General features: G+C 38.1%; 1 protein-coding gene across 1 annotated transcript in view; it reads right to left on the reverse strand.

The window, feature by feature from the left end:
• Positions 1 to 584: 584 nt before the first annotated feature.
• GABRR2 (gamma-aminobutyric acid type A receptor subunit rho2) overlaps positions 585 to 22,883 on the reverse strand; it is a 55,785-nt gene continuing 33,486 nt past the window's right edge. The window contains exons 5-9 of the mRNA XM_001376522.3: positions 20,106 to 20,188; positions 19,771 to 19,911; positions 14,815 to 14,967; positions 12,386 to 12,582; positions 585 to 1,312 (exon numbers count right to left, since the gene is read on the reverse strand). Of these exons, the coding sequence (XP_001376559.2) occupies positions 1,004 to 1,312; positions 12,386 to 12,582; positions 14,815 to 14,967; positions 19,771 to 19,911; positions 20,106 to 20,188 (883 nt within the window). The 3' untranslated portion in view covers positions 585 to 1,003. The remainder of the gene's footprint in view (positions 1,313 to 12,385; positions 12,583 to 14,814; positions 14,968 to 19,770; positions 19,912 to 20,105; positions 20,189 to 22,883) is intronic.

Genomic DNA, 22,883 nt, shown 5'->3' on the forward strand with positions numbered 1-22,883 from the left:
GAGGCAAGCTAGACTTCAGGAGATGTTGAGGCTTCTCCTGCAGCTTCCAAAGTCTGTCTTTCTCTCCACAAGTCTGGAGTCAGTCTCAAAGAGAGTCTGTCAGCATGAGTATCAAAAGAAGATCCTCCAAAGCTCTCAAACCAGCATCTTCTTCACAGATCAGGAGAGCTTCTTGCCAAATGTCCAAGGCTTAGATAAAGTTCCCTGACTAAAGGTTTGTGGCAAGGTTGTGACGAAGTCTCAGCATTACCTTGTACAAAGTTGTCCATGAGAAGAAGGAACTAGGGCTTCCTGCTCTGAAAAAGGGGTGGAACAACTAAGTAGTACAGTAGATAAGGTGCCAGGGTTGGAGTCAGGAGAGTCTGAGTTCAAATGTGACCTCATACACTTTGTAGCTGTGTGACAATTGCCTATCCCTTACTGCTCTTCTGCCTTAGAATTGATCAATTCTAAGACATAACGTAAGAGTAAAAAAATAAATAAAAAGGAGTATGGAGGGAGATGAGTAAGAGAACAAGCATTTATTAAGTACCTACTCTGTGCCAGGCACTTTGCTAAATGTTTTACAAATATTATATTATTTCATCCTCACATAGGGGCTATACTCCTCATTTCACAGTTGAGGAAACTGAGGCAAACAGAGGTTAAGTGATTTGTCTAGGGTCATACAGCTAATATCTGAGGAAGGACCTGAACTCAGGTTCAAGTCTAGATTCTAAACCTAGTACTCTATTCCCTGCACCATCTAGTTAGGGAGGGAAATTTTCATCACGTTACAGAATCATAGATGCAGACCCTTACATATAATCTAGTCCAATCTCCTCATTTAACAAGAAAGAATCTGAGATACAAAAATGTTAAATGATTTATCCACAGTTACACTGGGAAATGGAAGAGACGACCTCTGACTCCAAATTCCATGTTCTTTTCATCGTATCCTGTTGTGAGTGTTCTAGGTGTGTAAACACTTCTCACATTTCACATAAGTACCATCTCGTCACACCTAGCAAAAGACGGACCAGTATATTAAGTTAAAAAATATGTAGGAGGCTGGAAATATCAATCTGGAGTATTTGTCGATGACATGAGTATTCTGAATGATGCGCAGCCCCATGTGGCCCTTTAGTCCCTTCTTTCTGGATGTATTAGATTCATCACTCAGGGCCAAATGGACCACAATTTTCTCCTGTTTTTCTTCATCAGTCACTATATGACTTCTTGTGTAGCCTGCTAGACTGTTGGCCTCTGATTCACTATAATTGCCATCCAACATGATGGTTCTTGAATGAAGCATCCCACACAGGCATGGGACCTAAGGAAAACCAACACAAAAGGAAAATGGAAGGTATTAGGCATTAAAAGGACTAAATAAAAAACATCCAATGAGGATGATACTTTCTTTCTCTTAATCTGGAGCCCCCACTAATATTCATTCATTAAGTTCACAGAATCATAGATCCTTAGAGCTAAGAGGTCAAATCCATAGCTAAACAGAAATCTCCTCTACAATATTCAATGTTTGCTTGAAGTAACATTGAAATGATTCCCCTCTTAGGTGAAATCAGGGCTCTTTTGCCATTTGCCCTTACAGTACCCATAAAATGATGGGCCTGACTTCTTTGGGCACCCATTCTGCTCTTGAATCAATTTGAGGAAGTTTCCCCAGCATCAACTCTAGTTCTGCTCTCTGGAGTCAAATAGAACAAATCCAGTCCCTTTTACAATTGTAATTACTAAAATTATCTCCTCCTTACCAGTTAGACCTTTGTCTAAAAAGAATAAAAGGTCAACCTTGTGGGGAAAGTAAGGGGATAGAGATACTCTTGGGTAGGAACTTGAAAAAGACTCAAATTCAACATATGCTATCTAGACATTATATTGTAGAATGTCAATTTCTTCAGGGCAAAGATGGTTTCACTTTTTTATGTATCACTCACCAGTCTAGCAAAAGGCCCTTATATAGTAATAGTTAATAACAACATTATATAGTGCTTTAAAGCTTGCAAAATTTTGTAAAAAAAAAAGTTCATAAAAAGTTTGTAAAGGGATTTACAGATGCTAACTCATTTGATCTTCACACCAATCTTGAGAGGTAGATGTTAAAATAGATTCCATTTCATCCTTTTGGAAATTGAAATCTCAAAGACATTAAGTGACTTGCCCAAGGTCTGAGGCAGGATTTGAACTCAGAGCTTCGTAGCATTGAGTCTAGCTACATTATCTACTGTGCCACTTAGTATTGCCTAGCTGATAAATACCTAATAAATATTTATTGAATTGAATTGAATTAAACTGGGCTGTCTTTCCAACTCTGTGATGTACAAAGTGTATTTCCTGCTTGCTTGAAGCTTACAGTCTAGTGGGGGACATTTTTGGCTGCTAATACAGTGAGTTATATCCAACACTGTCCTGGAGATCAGGATTTACTCTTGACTCTCTCCATCTCTGATTCATGCTGTGCCTGCAGGCCTTAATCCTTAATCCTTCAGTGCCCCGGTTTCTCCATCTGGGGAACAGAAATGATGAAATTATTCAACTTGCTCCTATTTCTGAAGAGTTTTAAATTTTTTAGTGGATGTTGTGAAAATTTATTTGGCAAAAAGTGATTAAAATTTCACATAAAATCAGAATTGGCCTGAAATTGCCTTACATTTTGGGGAAAATAACACCTTTTGAGTTTTACATTTTAAATCTTTTTTTTTAGAAAAAGGAAGAAAAAATCTCCAAAATTCTATTGTATTTTCAACTTCTAAATCTCTAAACCTGAAAATGAAAAAAAGGGTTTTTTTCCCCTCAAGTTTTGAGTTAGAAATCAGAAACTGCTAAAAAAATTCACATTTTTCTATATTAGCTTATTTCTAGATCTAGTTTATGCCTGGCCAACTCATAAAATCTTTTTTATTCTTCTCCCTCTTCCTTTCTTCTTTCTTTCTTTCATTCATTCATTCTTTATTTCTTTCTTTTCCTTTCTTCCTTCCTTTCTTTCTTTCTTTCTTTCTTCTCTCTCCCTCTGAAAGCCCTTACCTTTCATCTTGGAATCAATAATGTGTATTGGTTCCAAGGCAGAAGAGTGTTAAGGTCTAGGCAATAGGGGTTAAATGATTTGCCCAAGGTCACACAGGTAGGAAGTATCTGAGGTTAGAATTGACCCCAGGACCTTCTGTCTCTAAGTCTGGCTATTAATCCACTAAGCCACCCAGTTGCCCTCTTCTGTGTGTTGTTTTTTTTTCCTAGCAAAAATCCATGATCATACATATGGTCAAAGTGTCACACTTCTATTAGAACTAGGAGGGTCATGACTATAGTGGGAATGCCTATAGTTTTATGAAATATGCAAAACTGAACTTCATAAATCATTGAATGTATTTAGGGATTTCTGGTTAGAGCTGGAATAGACCTTAGAAGTCACCTTGGTCCATCTTTTCATTTTTATTTTAAATTCAGTTACATGTAGAAACAATTTTTGATAACTGTTTTCTAACATTTAGGATTGAGATTTTCTCCCTCCCTCCCTTCCCCACCCATTCCCTGAGGTGGTAGTCTGATATAGATTATAACAATACTTTCATGCAATGCATATTTCCACATTGTTCATGTCCTGATAGAAGATACATATCACACATTATAAAAGTCTCAATAAGGAAATAAAGTAGATGGCACACTTTGATTTGCCGCAGACTCCAACATATCCTTCTTTGGATGTAGAAAATATTTTTACCATGAGTACCTTGAGGTTATCTTGGAGACTTGCTTTGCTGATAGTGATTTAGTCCTTCAGAGTTGATTATCATATAGTATTCTATGACTGTCTACATTGTTCTTGTTCTGCATCAGTTCATATAAATCTTTCCAAGTTTTTCTGAGCTCATCCTGTTCATCATTTCTTATGGCATAATACTATTCCATTACAACTATATTCCACAACTTGTTCATTCATTCCCCAAGTGATGGACAATGCCTCAGTTTCCAACTCTTTGCCACTACAAAAAAGAACTATTAAAAATATTTTGGTACAAGCAGGTCCTTTTCCTTTATTTTTTATCTCCTTGGTATAGACACCCAGTAGTGGTCTTGCTGGGTCAAAGAGCATGCATAGTTTTATGGTCCTTGGAGCCAGGTTCCATATTGCTTTCCAGAATGGTTGTATCAGTTCACAGTTCCACCAACAGAATATTTGTGTCCCAATTCTTCCAAATTCCCTCTAACATTTTCCTTTTCTGTCATGTTAACTAATCTGATACTTCCCTTCGTTTTAAAGAGGAGAAAGCTAAGGCTCAGAGAAGGAAAATGACTTACTCACCAGAGCAAATGAATGGCATAGGCAGATTAGAAACTAGATCCCCTAGAATTACAGGATTATAGAATACAAAACTGGCAGAGCCTTTAGCAATCACCTAATCTAACAGTTTTCAATCTTTCTAGTCTCAGAATTCCTTTACACTCTTAAAAATTACTAAAGACTTTTTGTTAATGTGGGTTTTATATCTATTGATACTTGCCAAACTTAAAATTAAAACTGATAAAATTTTAAAATATGTATTTACTAATCTATTTTAAAATAATAATAAAATAATTACATGAATATAAATAACATATGCTCATGAAAATAACAATATTTTCCAAAATAAATAAGGTTTAGCGAGATGAGTAGTATCTTTTACATATTTTTTCTTTAATGTATGGCTTGATAGAAGACAGCTGGATTCTCATATCTATTTCTGTATGCAGTCTGTTGTGATAGATTGTTTTTGTTAATTTTACTTCAAAAAGAAAATCTAGCCTCATAAAAATTGTAGTTGGAAAAGGAAGGAGTATCTTAATAGACTAATAACATCCTAGTGTTATGATAAAATTAGTTTGGACTTCATTAGACTCTTAAAAGGGTCTTGGGAACTCCCAGGAGTACATGGATGATACTTTGAGGATTGCTGACCCAAACAAATTCCCATATTTTGCAGAGGAAACTAAGGCCCAGAGTAACTTGCCCCATAGCCTCTCAGCTAATAAACCTCAGAACTTAGAATTAAAACTCAAATCTTGACTGCTAGGTGGCAGAATAGAGGGAGTACAAGGAAGATTCATCTTCCTGATTTCAAAAGTGGTCCCAGACACTTACTGACTGTATAACTCTGAGCAAGTCACTTAACCCTGTTTGCCTCAGTTTCCCCATCTGTCAAGTAAACTGGAGAAGGAAATGGCAAACCATTCAGTATCTGTCAAATGGGGTCATGAAGAATTGGACACAACTGAACAACAACAATAAAAGCTAAAGTAGGAGGAGAAGCAAACACTAGCATGGGTGGCTATGATTTATATATTTATAGATACGGTGAAGAGCAAAAAAAGAAACCAAAATGTATCCTATTCTCAAATTCCAATGATACAATAACTTGAAATTTAATGTAGCTCATTCAGAGGAGCTTTTTCTATAGATCTTAAAGCTATAAATGAACAAATCATAATCAGAAATTTACTTGTTAGGAAATCACAGACCAGTATCAGAAAAGCTTATCACTAATAGTTTATCCTAAAAGAGTCATATTTAGACAGCACCACTGTCATAGAGATACTACATGGTTTTGTCTGAGATAATATTCATTCAATCAAGAAGTATCTATTAAGCACCTTGTATATATAAAGCACTAGGCTAAATGCTAGGGATACAAAGACTAAAGCGGAATCATCCCAGTTATCAAGAAGCTTATTTCTGGGACAGCTAGGTGGCTCAGGGGATAGAGAGCCAGACGTTTCAATGAAAGATCCTGGGTTCAAATCTGATTTCAAACACTTCCTAGCTGTGTGACCTTGGGCAAGTCAACTTAACCCCAATTGCCTAGCCCTTACTACTCTGCTCCCTTGGAACCAATATTCAGTATCAATTCTAAGACAGAAAGTAAGAGTTTAGAAAAATAGGAAACTTACTTCTATAAGGGATAACTGCATGTACATTTATTAAGCACCTTCCATGTGCTAGCCTTGGAGCTAAGAGCTTTACAAAGATTATCTCATTTGATCCTCGTAGGGACTATTATTATCCCCATTTTACAGTCAAGGAATCAAAGCAGACAGAGGATAAAGTGACTGATCAAGGTCACCCAGCTTGATTTCCTGCCTCCACTTGCCCTAAAGACAGATGGAAAAAAGGAAGAGACTAGAGACAGGGAGAGCAGAGACACAGAGACCAATAAGGAATCCACTGCAATAAAATAGACAAGAGAGGATGAGGTCCTCAAGTTGGGTGGCAGAAGGGGAAGACTGTGAGAAAGGAGAAAGGTGGATGGAAGCAAGATACATTGTAGGAGATAGAATTGACAAGATTTAGCAACTGGAAATGTAAATCATAGATCTGTCCTATAGACAGAACTGAAAACTCCAATTTGAGGTTCTTTGAATAGAAGAAATAGATGCAGTAGAACATAAAGAACAGTCTGAAAAGGAACAAGTCATCATGCCTCTGTTTCTTATCTGGCAGAATTTTTCTTTTGCTCTCATCAATCTTGTTCAGATTATGTGTGCTTACTAACATAGGGCAGCCAAGTGGTGCTGAGCTTAGAGTCAGCAAGACTCATCTTTCTTTCTGAGTTCAGATCTGGCCTCAGACACTTACTAGCTCTGTGACTGTGGGCAAGTCATGCCTCAGTTTCCTCATCTGTAAAATGAGCTGGAAAAGGAAATGGCAAACCATTCCAATATTTTTGCCAAGAAAACTCCAATGGTATCATGAAGAGTTAGACATGACTGAAAAACAAGGGAACAATGGCTTCAAGAGTCTGAATTGCCTTTTGTCCTTTCTTTGTTAACAGAAAGATGAAGTAATCATTTTGAATAATTAAAAATGTAATTTAATTCTGTTTGTATGGTGACTTTGTAGATGTACCCAGTGTTTTTTATGTGAAATGATTATAGCAAGCTGTTCATTTTTATTTAATTTGAAGCCGCCTCTTATTAAATACCATGTGACAGCCATAATTTTTCAGGTGCCCTGGTGGGAATAAAAATAGCTTTGTGATTTGAGCTTTCTGTTTATTTTTGCCACAGAAATGTTGTTCCCGTTGCTTCTCTTTAAGGACATGATAGATTTATTCCATAATGAATACCTTGTTGTTCAGTTGCTTCAGGCATGTCTGATTCTTTGTGACCCATTTGGGATTTTGTTGGCAAAGATACTGGAGTGGTTTGCCATTTCCATCTCCAGATCATGTTACAGATGAGCAACTGAGGTAAACAGGATTAACTGACTGGCCATGCTCTAGGCATTGTACATAAGCTTTATTGTTATCTTTTAGATTACACTAATTTTATTATACCAATCATTTCCCTTTAACTAACCCCCTTCTATCTGGAAGAAGAAGGGCTCAAAACAGAGAAATGCTTTGCTGGTATACATACCTACAGATTTGAGAGAGACAATAGCTTTGCCCCTGGGCTTAGCTTTATTCCAGTACCTTTCCCCCTGCTTTTCTTCTGCATGGGAGAGCAAAAGGCCTTTAGAAGTGAGGAACTGGAATATCCTGGACTCCTTGGAAGTTTGCTGAAAGACTACTAATAAATGAATGCTGGCTGAGAATGGTTTAGCATGTGGAAATTAAGAAATGTGTTACATAGATTTTTCTTAAGACTAAGTTAGGGAAAGACATCTAACAGAGAAGCAATCCCCCATAACCAAGAAATACAGCTTAAAATAGATTCAAACTGGGGCAGCTAGGTAGCACAGTGCCTAGAATGGAAAGGATCTGAGTTCAAATGTGAAGTCCCTTAGCCCCATTTGCCTAGCCCTTGCCCTTCTGCCATAGGACTGATACTAATACAGAAAGAATAGATTGAAACTGATGCAGAGTGAAATGAGCAGAACCAAGAGAATATTATACACAGAAAGTGAAAGATTATGGAACAGAATGTGATTGACTCTACTACTAGCAGCAATGCAATGATCCAGGACAATCCTGAAAGACTTATGAGAAAGAGTGCTATTCACATCAAGAGGAAGAACTGTGGGAGTAGAAATGCAGAAGAAAAACATATGATTTTCACTTGTTATATGGGCATAGGATGTGGGGTTTGGGTTTTTAAAAGATTACTCAATTACAAAAATTAATAATATGGAAATAAGTTCTAAGTGATAATATATGTATAACTCAGTGGAATTGCTTGTCAGCTCTGGGAGGGGGGAAGGAAGAGGGAAGTGAGAGAAAATGAATCATGTAACCCTGGAAAAATATTTAAAAATTAAAAAAAATTAAATTAATTTAATTTAAAAATAAATAAAAGTAGATTGAAACCTGCAGGAGATGGTTATCTAGGACTGTTCTGTATTCTGCTTGGCACCAGAGTCAAAGACTTTTCTGGAAAGGAAATTTCCATTCTAGTCAAGGTCCTGAGAAATAGGCAGATGCTTCTTTATGGGGCAAAAATATTTGCTAGATTTTTTCCCCTTGTCCAATAACTATGTGTATGGAGTTTTTGTTCTTTCTACAAGAACTGTATCAGGAAAAGCCTCTGTGATTTAAAAAAGAGGCAGGTAGAGGTCACTCTTCCTCCCAAGCAGAAAATATAGTTGCCTAGTTGAGGTCTATAACTGGTGCCATATCTTCAAGCTCTTGGGATCTCTACCTGGCAAAGACCAACAGCAACCAACTCTGAACAGCAACCAGGAGAAACTTCAAGCAAGATCACTTGTCTGTCAGAGATTGAATTCAGGTAGGATTCTCAAAGCAAGCAGACCCAGTGGAAGCAGTTCAATGACATGACCAGAAGACCTCAACAGTCCTGCAGTGCCATAGGCACCAGCGTTCCTTCTGAGTACAACCCATGGCCACAATATGTTCCCTCTGGGTATGTGTCCCTCCATGTGCTTGCCCTAACCACTTGTGTTCTTTATGTATGTGTGCCCTTATATTTCCTACCTGTGGGTCCCCTCCATGTGGGTTCCCTATACCTGTCCATTTCCACTGATAGTAGATGTATTTGTGGGCAGTGTGCCCCAGATTTATAGGGAAATGTTTTATTGCTATTTTTCTTACTTTACTATTTCAAAAAATACCTTTGATTTGAATGAGTAATTTCCTCTGACTGACTAATCAAAATAAAGACATTAGTAGGGGCTTATGAGTAATGGTCCTGAGTGGATGTGTACCTTGAATTGGACATAGCTAGGCTGAGGGGTGCCCCATAGGTTCTGATAAAGTGACCATGTCTTTCCCTAAACATTTTCAAGAAATCACCTAGAAAATGAATATATTGTGTTTAAAGGTATTCCTTAAGTCTAAGTTTCCTCATCTATAAAATAAGAGGACTGGCAAACACAGAGTAATTCAAATAAATGATTTGGCCCCAAAGAAGAGATAAGGAAGCACTTTCCCCCTGTCAGTAGTCAGGTAGGGTACTGTGGATGGGGGATGCTATCTCTGCTGTCAGATGCAATCAGTGCGTTGCCTGGTTTTGCTTGCCTACCCTTCTTTGTTGTAAGGAAGGCATCATCTGGCTGCTGTGAAGTGCTGGGAGATGTTTCTATCTAGAAATGAATATGATGTAAAAACAAGTGAAAATAAAGCATCTTTTTTAAAATAGGAGACCCGGACTAGATGACCTCAGAGGTCCTTCTGATTTCTCATTCTATATCTTATGGCTCACCCTTTGGGGTCCATTCCAGTCTATCATCTGCATGCATGGCTATGAAGGGATAAAACCTCTTTTTTATAAAACTCTTTCCTTCTGTCTTGGAATCAATACTAAGTATCTGTTCCAAGGTAGAAGAGGTATAAAGGCTAAGCAATTGGGGTTAAGTGACTTTCTCAGGGTCACCCAGCTGGGAAGTGTTTTGTTGTCAAATTGGAACCCAGGACCTCCCATCTCCAGACCTGGATCTCTATCCACTGAGCCACCCAGCTTCCCCAATAGATAATGCCTCTATCTACCAGGCTAATTTCTTCCCCTTATAATCTCAGATGCTTTTTCTTACAGTGACATGTTTTAGCATCAGTGTAAGCAGTAGAATCAATTGCTTCTAGAATGCTGGAAAATGCGATGGATTATACACTTAAAAATTAGCATTTGCTACAGGAATACTTGAAAATGATCACAGAGTAAAAGACAGGAAGTCAAAAATATATTCAGATGTTGAAGTAAGAATACCATAGATAAGACTTGTCTCTTTTTCTTCTCTCAAATTATCTAGCACAGTTAGAAAAAGCATAAAATATTCAAGAGACTATGTAAATAGAGCATTATGAAAAAATGGGCTGCCTCACTTCAATTTTTTTTTAAACCTTGCCTTCTGTTTTAGAATCAATACTGAGTATTGGTTCCAAAGCAAAAGAGCTATAAGGGCTAGGCAATGGGGGTTAAGTGACTTGTCTAGGGTCACACAGCTAAGTATATAAAACTGGATTTGAACTCAGCAACTTCTGTCTTGAAGTAACATTGTTTTCAGAATTCATCTAGCTATATAAAAAGCTCATATTTCCTCATTTGCAGTGACAACTTACATAATAAAGATTGGCATAAATGTGTGTTTCTTCTCTAGAAATATATCCATTATGCAATGATTACCAGTTGTTTTTTTTTAAACTAGGGTTTAAAATATGGCCAGCTAGCTGGTAGCAAGTAGACATTGTATTGCTAGTTTAGGCAGCTAAGTAGCACAGTGATTAGAGTGCCAGACCTATAGTCAGGAAAACTCATCTTCCTGAGTTCAAATTTGTCCTCAGACACTAGCTGTGTGACTCTGAACAAGTCACTCCACCCTCTTTGCCTCAGTTTCCTCATATGTGAAACAAGCTGGAGTAGGAAGTAGCAAATCCCTCTAGGATCTTTGCCAAGAAAACTCCAAAAAGGATCATGAAGACTTGGACACAACTGAATAATGACTAAACAACCATAATCCCTTATTTGAACTTCTTGATACAGGCAGTGAAAGAACCCTGTCCAAGAGCTGAGTCCTAGCACTGGATCTGAAATTAGAGAACACAGATTTGAATACTGGCTCTTCTAACACACACACACAATGTGTGTGTGTGTATACATATATATAATTATATGCATTTTATATATATATATACATATATATCAAGAGAGAGTGAGAGTGCATACTTTGGGCAAGTCACTTGATTTCTCTGAACCTCAGTTTCTTCATCTGTAAAATGAGGGATTGACCTAGATGAGCTCTAAGGCCCCTTTTAGCTCTCCATCCTCTAGTTTATTATCTCTTTGGGTTTCAATTTCCTTGTCAACAAATGAGAGGATCAGACTAGGTAATCTCTAAGGTTATTTCCCACCCTAATATCCTATGAGTCAATGGATATTACTGATCGAAATTTTTCTTATTTTCATAAAACAAGAATCTTGCAAATGCTTTCAAGGCAAAATGGTTTTTCCTTCCCTCTGCCATAGGCCCATGTGAGCATGGCTCTTCTACAGTCCTTCAGATGAACTCTATTTTTTCTCTATTCAACAATGAGGCAATAAACTGTTGGAAAGATACCAGACCACTCTAACCCAAGGAGCTTTTCACTTTCTAAGATTCTTCCCTTTTCCCTCGCATTTGGGAATATTAGCAGAATTAGATTGACTCATAAAACAAAGAAGCACTTCCCCTAGTGGCCCCTTTGAGTTAGGAACTTTTTTGCCAGGTATCCTTTCAATTGGACTTTCTTTACATCTACATCTCCCTTTTCCCCATTCTCCTCCCAGTTATGCTTCTGACTCTCCAGATTTTGCCTTCTCATCCTGGAACTTCTCTCAGCACCTTGGACCTGCCCAACCTAGAACATCCTGCCCTCTTCTCTTGTTTGTGAGCTTCTTCATGGCTTCCATTTTGAGAATAGGTCCAAGGTGATCATGCTTTATTTCTCCCTCAGCTGTGCTTTTGACTCTCTGGATTTTCCACCAAACCCTCAGACAGTTACTTTCTCCACTCTGCCCCAAACCATTTTTGTCATTGTTCAGTTGCATCTGACTCTTTGGGACCCTCATTTGAGGTTTTCTTGGCAAAGATCCATGAGTGGTTTACATTTCCTTCTCCAGCTCATTTTACAGATAAATTAACTGAGGCAAACAGGATTAAATGACTTATCCAGGGTCACACAGCTAGTACATGTTCAAGGCTGGTTTGAAGTCATTAAAATGAGTCCTCCTGATTCCAAGTCTAGTGCTCTATACAGTGAATCATCTACCTATCTGTCCATGCCCCAACCCATCTCAGCTTCTTTTCATGTGTTTTCTTCCACCATTAGAAAGTAAACTCCTTGAGGGTAAAAACATCTTTTTTTGTTATTGTGTTTGTGCCCCAGACCCTGAGCACTGCACCTTTTACAAAGTTAGCACTGTAGAAATCTTTGTTGCTTGTCGGTCTGTTAGGCAAAATAAAAAGGAGAAGTCTCTTTCTCACCTTATCTCGAAGCTTCCTCTCCTTCCTCTCCTGGACAGTGGTCAAGTAGTTCACTGCTGCATATTCCAGCACGGACAGGAAGACGAACACAAAGCTAATCCACAGGTAGATGTCCACAGCCTTGATGTAGGAGACTCGGGGCATGGAGGCATTAACGCCGGTGATGATTGTAGACATGGTGAGGACTGTTGTACTACCTAGACAGGCCCCCAGATGAGGTTAGTTCAGGCACTGAGTTCACATGTTTAAAAAAAAAAAAAAACTGCCTTACTCTCCATATCCTCTTTGAAGAGGTGGGGAATGATAAGTGTGGAATAGTGGTTTATACCATCATATATAACTGTTGAATTGATTGGCTTCACTGCTTTTTGTCTTTCTTAAATCCTTTTCTTACAAAGAATGGCTCTTTGGAAAGGGGAGGGAGGAAGAAATGAAATGGAAGGGAAATAAAAGTGAAGAACAAAAAATATCAATAAAAATAAGATTCTTAAAATTGGATTTGGCTTAAATTTGGGTCTCATGACAAAACAACTAATATGATCCATCACTCACAAGTACAATATTTTTATGTGAACCCAACACACTTGAATTAAGGTATACTCAAATGGCAATCAAAAAAGCCAAAGTGGGGCATCAAAGTGGCTCAGTGGCTTGAGAGTCAAGCTCAGAGATGGGAGATCTTGGGTTCAAATATGGCCTCAGACACTTCCTAGCTGTGTGATGCTCAGGCAAGGCATTCAACCATCATTATCTAGCCATTACCACTCTTTTGCCTTGGAACCAATACCCATATCAATTCTAAGATAGAAAGTAAGGGTTTTTATAAATTTCATTTAAAAAATAAAGACAATTACTAAAATAAACATTTTTAATTACATGCTAAATCCACACCATTTCCTCAAGAAGTGTAAATTCTCTTAGCAGTTCACCCAATACAGCTCATTCTCCCTCTGAGAAGCATTAGTGTGAGTCACTACATGGTTTTGCTCCAAATAATAATTCCAGCATCCATCTTCATCCAGAGTTCTCACTTGTAATAAGTTGTGTCCCCATCAAAGCAGTGTTTCTCTTGTTTTATTAAAGCTATTTAGTTATTAAAATGGCCCCAAAAATATGAGAGTAATGATGTCAGTAGCTCTGATGAGCCTCAGAAAAGCCCCAAAGTGTCTAGGTATGTTCATATGAAAAAATACTAACTAAATAATGGGATCTGCTATTATGTGTAATTTTCAACCTACAAAAGGGTCTTAGAACATCCTGATCACATAAAACGTGGTCCTGTTGTACAAATTCTTGCTCTCTATGAGTTTTTGGGAGATTTTACCATACTTCTTTCCTCACTGCCTCCTACGTCAGAATCCTCAGGATTACATACCTTCTAATCACAAGAGTGAGACAACAAGAGAATGTGCTTTACCTCCCCAAGATGATGAGTTCTTTACCTCACATTTATGGACAAGGTTAGAAAAGTTCCAGGAAGATCCTGTTCTAGAATGTAGATTTAGACTTGAGAAGTCAGCTAGTCCAACTTCATCATTTACAGCAGGGGAAACTGAAACCCAGAGAGGAAGTGTACCTTACCCAAGATAAACAGGTAGTTTGTACCTTTATTTTACAGAAAGGAAATGGAGGCTCAAAGAAGTAGCCCAGTTTCCCCTAAGGCCATACAGGTATCAAGTGGCAAAGTCAGGACTACAATCTAGGTCTTTCCTATTCTTCCAAATCCATTCAGTTTTCTATGGCATCATGCTGCCTGTTTTCCAAGACTTGTTCATGCTTAAAAAGTACAACAATGGCATAAGAATAGCTACAGCTCAACTTCTTTGGCTACGTGGTAGAGTGGATAAAGTCTCAGACCTGGAGAAAGAAAGAGTCATTTTTCAGAGTTTAAATCTGGCCTCAGACACTTATTACCTGTATGACCCTGGGCAAGTCACCTAACTCAGTTTGCCTCACTTTCTTCATCTGTAAAACAAACTGGAGAAGGAAATGGTCACTCCATTATCTTTGCCAAGAAAACCTCAAATGGAGACATGAAGAGTCAGATGCAACTGGAAAATGACTGAACAACAAGCCTGTACAGACCTCAAATGACAGCCCATTTTAGTAAATGTTACTTTAAATTTCATTTGAATATTCTCCCTTATTTGGTCTCATAGGTTTCAATCACCTGGTGCCTGATAGTCTATTAAAGGATGTGTAAATCATTGAAGGAATGTTGGGTATTACACTTTAAAACTTTTTTCTCTCATTAACCACTTGTTTCCTTCAGGTTTTCTTTTCCATCATGGCTCAGCAAAGCCATAACTCACAATTTGTACCACTTGGGCAAAAACTGTAAAAATTCGTTTGGGCAGGAGTTTACATGTTTTTTTATTTAATGGATAATTGACAACATCACCCGGAATTCATCAAAAGATGAATTTTACCCAGTGAAACTCTGGCAGGCACAGCTCTGTGATCAATCCAGAAGGACACCCAGGACAGCATAACCATCAGGGTAGCAGGAAAATAGGTTTGGAGCAAGAAGAAGAAGATGTGGCGACGCAAGGTGAAGTTAATGTACAGTCGGTTGTACCACCCTGTAATCAGAAGAAATAATGTGAAAAAGTATAATTTGAGGTGGAAAAAAAGCCCCTAATTACCTTTCCTTACATACTTTCTCATTACCAAGTCTTTCACTTTCAGCAGATTTAAAAAATATATATATATACCTGAAATTGGGGCAGCAAGGTGGCTCAGTGAATAGAGAGCCAGGGTCCGAGACAGAGGTTGCTGGATCAAGAATGACCTCAATACTTCTTAGCTGGGTGACCCTGGGCAATTCACTTAACCTCAATTGCCTAGCCCTTACCACTCTTCTGCCTTGGAACCAATATCTAGTACTGATTCTAAGACAGAAGGCAAAGAGATAGATAGATAGATAGATAGATAGATAGATAGATAGATAGATAGATAGATAGATAGATAGAGAAAGAGAGAGAGAGATCTGAAATCCTATTGGATAGTTATATCTATAGTTGTAGTTGTAAGGAGAACTGGAATTGTATATCCAATAGGTTTTCAATTCTGGACTTTAACATAGACAAAAATATAGATATCCATCAGGCATTATAGACAAACAGATATAGTAATGATTTCAGTTCAATATAGATTCAAATTAATTAAATTACAAGTTCAAAAATAGTCATATGGGTATTTCAAAGAAATGAAAACATTTCTAAATATGAATTCATCTTGAGCTTTCATAAATCTATTAATTCAATCCATATCATCAAACTCTCTTCATAATAACCCAAAATAATATGCTAAATTGGGGGAGATGCCAAAATGGCTTAAGTAAGCAATACTCTATGTTCACAATCATAAGAAATTGGGACTTTGTACAGTCTAGTGAAAAATAGATAATGTCAAGGAGACTGAGCTCTAATACTTGGTTCTTTGACTAAATGATTTGAGGCCAATTTCTTCATCTCTATGTTAACTATAGGAGGGAAAAGATTATAAAAATAACAATTTTGACCTTATTCTAATTTTGTCAACAACTTATCGTCTGACACTGAGAACGTCCTCCCTCTGAAAAAAGAAGTCACCAAATGTCATCAAACATCAGTGACTTTCAGACAGAAGAGGCCTCAGATACCATCCATATGTGAACAAGAATCCTCTCTTCTACATTTCCACTGAGCAGTCATACAGCCCCTTTTTGATTAATTCTCCAATAATAGGGAATCCATAACTTCCCATGTTTCCTTATATTTAGCTGAAATTTTTTGTCTGAATCTTTCATTTGTTGATCTTTTATTTTGCTTCTTTAGAGATTGAAAGAAAATTTAGTCTTGGGGACAAAGGAACTGAGTTCAAATCCTTTGGGCTTTAACATCTATAAAATTAGGGGATTGGACTAGGCAGCCTTTAAAGTCTTTTCTGAGCTCGAAATCTATGATCCTAAATAAAACCCCTCATTCATATAACAACCTTTCATGAAAGTATCTACCTCATTGGAATGGAAGTGAGAGGGAAAGAAAGAGAAAAAGAATAATTCACCAATTAGATGTTGGAAAGACAGACTCAGAAAGACAAAATAGCAAGTGACAGGTATTAGTTACTAAACCATTGAGTGAAAATTTTGATCCTGAGCAAAGGTAGCAGCAAGTATAAAGAAGGCTGAAGCTATATAATATCCCTATCACATTTCAACAACTTCTTTAAATGAGTCTGCATTATTGTGTCACCTAGCTGCCTTATTATACTTAATATGAAATACCAGTAACATTTATTATATTTATAATGAAATCACAAGTCTAGTCCTAGTTCATTAATTAAGCAAAAGCATAGGTCATGTGAACAATAAGTGCTTTAAGAGAAGGGATATGTGTATCTTATAGTGTAGATGAGGAAGGCTTCATGGAAGAAGAGGACTTGAGCTGAATAGATAGAGAAGAGAAGCAGAGTTTTATAGGCAGGAGGAATAGCCTAATCCCAAATTAGGAGGCAGGAAGAAGTCTTGATGGTCAGAATGCATGATTCCTGTTGACAAATAGTAGTTGTGCTGTGTAGACAACCTGTGTCAAAGCTTTCCTGCAATTCTCTTCAACTGAGAAAACTCTAACTAGGAATTCCAGGAACCAAAACAAATTCAGCTGGAGATACGACATACACAACACATTCTCCAACCCCTACTTCCTCCAGATTCCACCAGTCAATGACCTCAATGCCTAACCTTCACCTGAGACTAGTCTTCTTCCCACCCAATATTATTGGCTAGTAGGATATTCAAAAGAGAGGAAGCTACAGGTAAAGGAAGTAAGCTTTCCCCCCTGGATGTCAGTGCCTGAGACAAAACCCAAACCATTCTGCCCTAGTTATATTTCTAATTGAATGTTTCAATGTTTGTTGAAACATAGGAGGTGATTTTAATGGGAGTAGGTTAATATTTGGACAGCTAGATGGTACAATAAATAAAGCACCAGACCTGGAGTCAGGAATACCTGAGTTTAAATGCAGCCTCAGACACTTATTAGTTATGTGACCATGAATAAGTCACTTAACCCCGATTGCCTCGGTTTCCTCATTTGTCAAATGAGCTGGAGAGGAAATGGCATTCCAATATCTTTGCCAAGAAAATCCCCAAAAGGAGTCATGAAGAGCCTGATTGAAGACTGAAGACACAAAGACATGACTGAAACAATTAAACAACGACTTACTATGAAGTTATAGTCTTATTTTCTCTCTCTTTTCCCCTTTTATTTGTTGTTGTTTATTCCTTTTTTTTAATTACATGCATGTATATGCAAGCAAGTGAGTGAACTCAAGGTGTATTCCATGGAGTATTTATCCTGCATCCTTTACTTTATAAGATCAGTTCACTCTAATTTCCCCCTTTCTTGCCACTTATTTAAAGTGGGTAATATTGAAATAAATGGACTCTGTCCCTTGTAGCTCTGAGATTTCAGGATCTTATGGATTTGCATGGAGTCCTTTTTGGGGAGAGAGTGAATGTTCCCTTTATGAACTCTCCTGATACTCTTGCCTTGGCGATAAGGTGCTAAGGGTGATAGTCATCTTAGAAACACTGGGATCAAATCCAGGGACCTTAAAAATGAGCACAAAATGTTCCAAAAGAGGACATCAAGATAACAATTTCTGGGCTACCACCGTGATGCCAGGCTTGAATGGGTGGTATAGATAACTAGTTTGAAGAGAGAAACAAACTAAACATGCTGCATTTGAGATCACTGAAAACCCTCAATGAAAGGTTAGTGAAATAAAGAGGACTAAAATAAGTCAATTCTATAATGTATAGGGATCTCAAAAGAATACTGTTATGACTTGGATCTGCCAAGAATAGACCAAGGAAGCATATCACATACCAGAATCAGAAAGACCTGAGTTCAATTCTGAATTCAGACATGTATTACTTTTTTGGCCTCGGGCAAGTATTTTAACTTCTCCTTGCCTCAGTTTCCTCATCTATAAAATGTGGATAACAATAGAATCTATTTGCCAGGGTTGTTGTGAGGACAAAATGAGAGAATAATTGTAAAGCTCTTAGCACGGTGCCTAACACATAAAGTAAGCCCTATAGAAATATAAATGTAAGCTATTAGCAGTTATTAAATGGTTTGCCCAAGCTCACACAAGTGGCAAATGCAAAGCTAAGACATAAACCAACGTCCTCTGATGGCAAATCAAGAGTCTTTGCTGCCATCTTATACTGTTTCCCTCTGATTATATATTCCCTCCAAATCTGCATTTGACACTATTGAGCTAATGAAGAAAACTGACGACTTAAAGAAGGGGAGCCACATTTAGAGATCCACATTAGAGGTCTCGATTCACTGAGATTTTATTTAATTCAATAAATATTTATTAAGTGCCTACTATGTGCCAGGCACTGTGCCAAGAGCTGAAGGCAAAAGACAGTCCTTGCCCTCAAAAAGCTTACAATCTAATGGGAGAGACAGCATTCAAAGAAATAAATACAACACAAACTCCAGGATCAATAGGAAATAATTAAAACAAGGAAAGCGCTGGAATTAAAAAGGGTTAGGGATGACTTCCTATAAAAAGTGGGATTTTAATTGGGACTTAAAGGAAGCCAGGGAAGGGCAATGTGCCAGGCATTGGGGACAGCCAGAGAAAATGCCCAGAGCCAAGAGGTAGAATGTCCTGTTCATGAAGCAGTCAAGGGGCCAGTGTCACTGAATTGAAAAGTACATGTTGGGGAGTAAGATATGAGAAGACTGGAAAGGTAGATGATTAGGTTATAAAGGACTTTGAATGCCAAATAGCACTTTGTATTTTCTCCTGGAGGCAAGAGGGTACCATTGAAGTCTTTTGGTTAGGAGGAAGCTGGTGGATATAACCATCACCAGACCTGTATTTTAAGAAAGTCACTTTGGGAGCTAAATGGAGAATGGATTGGAATGGGGAGAGACCAGAGACAGGCAGACTCACCATCAGGCTATTGCAATAGCAATGATTATTAGATTATTCAATTGATTATTGAATTAAGGCATGAGGTGATAAGGGCCTGCCGAGAGTAGCAAGGGACTTCAGAGATGATCTATTCCAATCCCCCTCATTTTACAAATGAGGAAACTGAGCCCAAGGACTTCCTATCAAGGTCCTCTCATTCCAGGTCTAGCACTCATCCCACCTAATGAAGTTTCTTTGCATTGCTCTTGGGCCCAGAAGGTCTGAGGACAGTCACTGAAAACTGCAATAAAAGAAGAGCTAGCAATAAGAGGTTTAGGCCCTCTTGGCCATCCAAATCAGCAGAAATGTGTCCGCCATGTTGCTCAGCAGAGGTAAACTGAGGAATCATCTCTATGTGGGTTCTCTCCCTTGTGTCCAGCTGGGTAAGGGCAAAGAAGCCATACCTGTACTGCTGTAGAAAGCCAGCCTGGATGTTGTGTGAAATTTATGAATCAGAAACTGGGACAGAGAAATCTTTTCATCCGTTTTCAGGGATTCATCTCCATTTTTCCAGTACAACATTAGATCTTCATCTGTGTATGCATCTTAAAGAGAGGACGGGGGAGAAAGGGAATTTTTAAACCAGAATTATGCAGCAGATAAAACACATACCAGGCTTGAACTAATACAATGCTTCTTGCTGGCCGATCTCTCTACAACTGGTAGCTAGAAGGTTACAAAAGTCAGGAAAGTCTAAAGTGAAGGAAGGCCTGTACTTTAAGACAAGGAAACCACTTACAGCTCTCTAACTCCAAGGAACATGTCTGTGAATCCAAGGGAAAGTGACTGAAGTCCATGTTGCACATTGCAGTAACTGTAATTCTAGAGAATAAAAAAAAAAAGTGTTGTGTTGTTTTTTTTTTAAGAGGAGTTTGGGGTTGTTTGTTTTTTTTTTTAACTTTTTCCCTAGAAAGAAGGAGGAGATTGATGGGGGAAAGACCATCTATTACAATTTTCTTAAAGGGTTTTAAAACCTAACACACATTACAGTGGTTTGTAGGTCTTACAGGGTTAAAATCACTCACACATATTCTCTATTCATTAAATAATTGGCCATGGCCTGTGGGGTCTTTACCACTAACTTACTATGTCATTTGGAGTAAAGCCTTTACTTTTGTGTGTTCCCCATCCTCACAGAATCACAAAATTTGAAAAGTGGAGAGGATCTTGAAAGCCAATAATCTAGTCCATTCACAAAAGGAATATCCACAGCATTTTAAGAAAGGAATTTCTACTACATTATGCACTCTGCATACATTATAGAAGCTTCTAGCTTTTATGGAAAACATCTAAGAAGAGAAGATTTTTCATTTCTCAAAGTAGCCTATTCCACTTTTGGCTTGGTCTACTTGTTAAGAAGAGGTATCAATATAGTACAGAGGACAGAGTATCTAGGTGGCCTGGAATCAGGAAGACTCATCTTCCTGGGTTCAAATCTGACTTCAAACATTTACTAGCTGTGTGACCCTGGGCAAGTCACTTAATCCTATTTGACTCCATTTCCTCATCTATAAAATGCACTGGAGAAGGAAAAGGCAAGCCACTCTAGTATCTTTGCTAAGAAAATTCAAAATGGGGTCACAAAGAGTTAGACATGACTGAAAACAGCAAAGATTGTTAAGTTTTATCTGCATTGTCTAAATTTGCTTTTCATACCTTCCACTCCTTGCTCTTGGTTCTAGTCTCTGGAGCCAAACAGATTAAATCTAAACCTTCCTCTATGCAATGCCTTCAAATGCAATGCCCCCCGACACTTATTTTTCCCATTGTAAACATTCCCAGGCCCTTCAGATGATCCTAATAAAATATTTGGTATCAATTGGGAGACATGGAAACACTGGCACAAGACCATCTAGTATGGCATTCCCACATCAAAGAAGGTGCTGGGGAAACAGCTATGTGACTCAGTGAAAAAAAGAGTCAGGCCTAGAGATGGGAGGTCCTGGGTTCAAATTTGGCCTCAGACACACCCTAGATGTGTGACCTTGGGCAAGTCACTTAACCTCAGTTGCCTAGCTCTTACCACTCTTCTGCCATAGAACAAATACCTTGTGTTAATTCTAAAATAGAAGGTAAGGATTCTTTTTTTTTTTAAGGCACTGTGCTCTAGGAGCAAAGCAGAATTGCAGTAGCTTAAAAGAAACATGAGATGCACAAATTTAGAGACATCTCCAACCAAAAGGTTCACATAGCTCTTTGTGCCTGACCTGTGGTAGAACCCTCCCAGCCCAGATTGGTCTGATCAACCACAGTTAGACACATTGTAAACTGACCCTGACATCATGGTGCCATTTTGGTTCTCTTCAAATACAAAGGACAAGAACAACATAAGACATGGACTTGAGATCTTTCCTCATCCTGTTTCTCCTTTGTCATGAAATGGAATGTATCATGGGTCTATGATTTAATAGCTAAATATTAGGCACTTTAGCTATTAAATAACTTACCCAGGATCACATAACCAATAAGTATTAGAATTGGGATTGGAAACTTAGATCTTTCCAGCTCCAATATTATTTAGCACACTATCAATTGCAGAATATTACTTCTCTCAAAATGAAAGGCTAAAGAAAAGCCATCCCATGGATCTGCAGTGATCATTTGACTCTGGATCTGCCTGGTCCTTCCAGGTTCTCTGAATATCTGCTTCAGCAAACCTGTGAACAATGTTGATTTTTAGGGGCAGCTAGGTAGCACAGTGGATTAAGAGCCAGTCCTGGGGGAGGGGAGGGAGTCCTGGGCTCAAATTTGGCCACACATACTGCCTAGCTGGGTGACCCTGGGCAAGTCACTTAGTCCCAATTGCCTTGCCCTTATGGCTCTTCTGCCTTGGAACCAATACTTAATATTGATTCTAAGACAAAAGGTAAGGGTTTAAAAAAGGAAGAAAAGTTAATTGGTCCATCCATCTAACCTGTTACTCTGATTCTGACAAGTCAGACAATGGCACTGAAGGGAGTAGATTTATCCACCTTAACATTCATTTCAGAAGAACAGAGATATGCTATCATAATTTCCTCTGCTATTTATTTTATCTAAATATTTCTGGTATCTAAATTTTTTCCTTAACAAAGAGAGGCCAGGAGTTAGCTAGAGATAAGCAAAAATTTAAATCAGGGCAGAAAGCCAAAGCTCTGTCTGAATGTTAGGAAATTTCCTCACCAAGTTGGGGCTCTAAGCTACTTTGATTGTCTTAATTTTTCTTCTAACCTAAACACTGTACAATAGAGAAAGGAGCCACACAGACTTGAGTACTTTACATTGTCTCCATTCTAGAATATGAGCTGATTGCTATAGCAAGGTATGGCTCATTAAGAATTCAAAGAGAAAGAAATAAGGAGGAGAAAGTCATAACTGGAGAAAGGACAACACCCTAAACCAGCTCCTGGTCCCAACTGCCCCCTCATTCAAGGAGGAGACAGATAATGACTTCACTCCATTCCTCTCTCCAGGAGAGAGAAGGGAAAAGAAAGATTAAAATACTAGATGACCAGCTCTATTCTTCACAGTAACCCAT

This window comes from Monodelphis domestica, chromosome 2 (assembly GCF_027887165.1).
Source record: "Monodelphis domestica isolate mMonDom1 chromosome 2, mMonDom1.pri, whole genome shotgun sequence".
Taxonomy (NCBI): Eukaryota; Metazoa; Chordata; class Mammalia; order Didelphimorphia; family Didelphidae; genus Monodelphis; species Monodelphis domestica.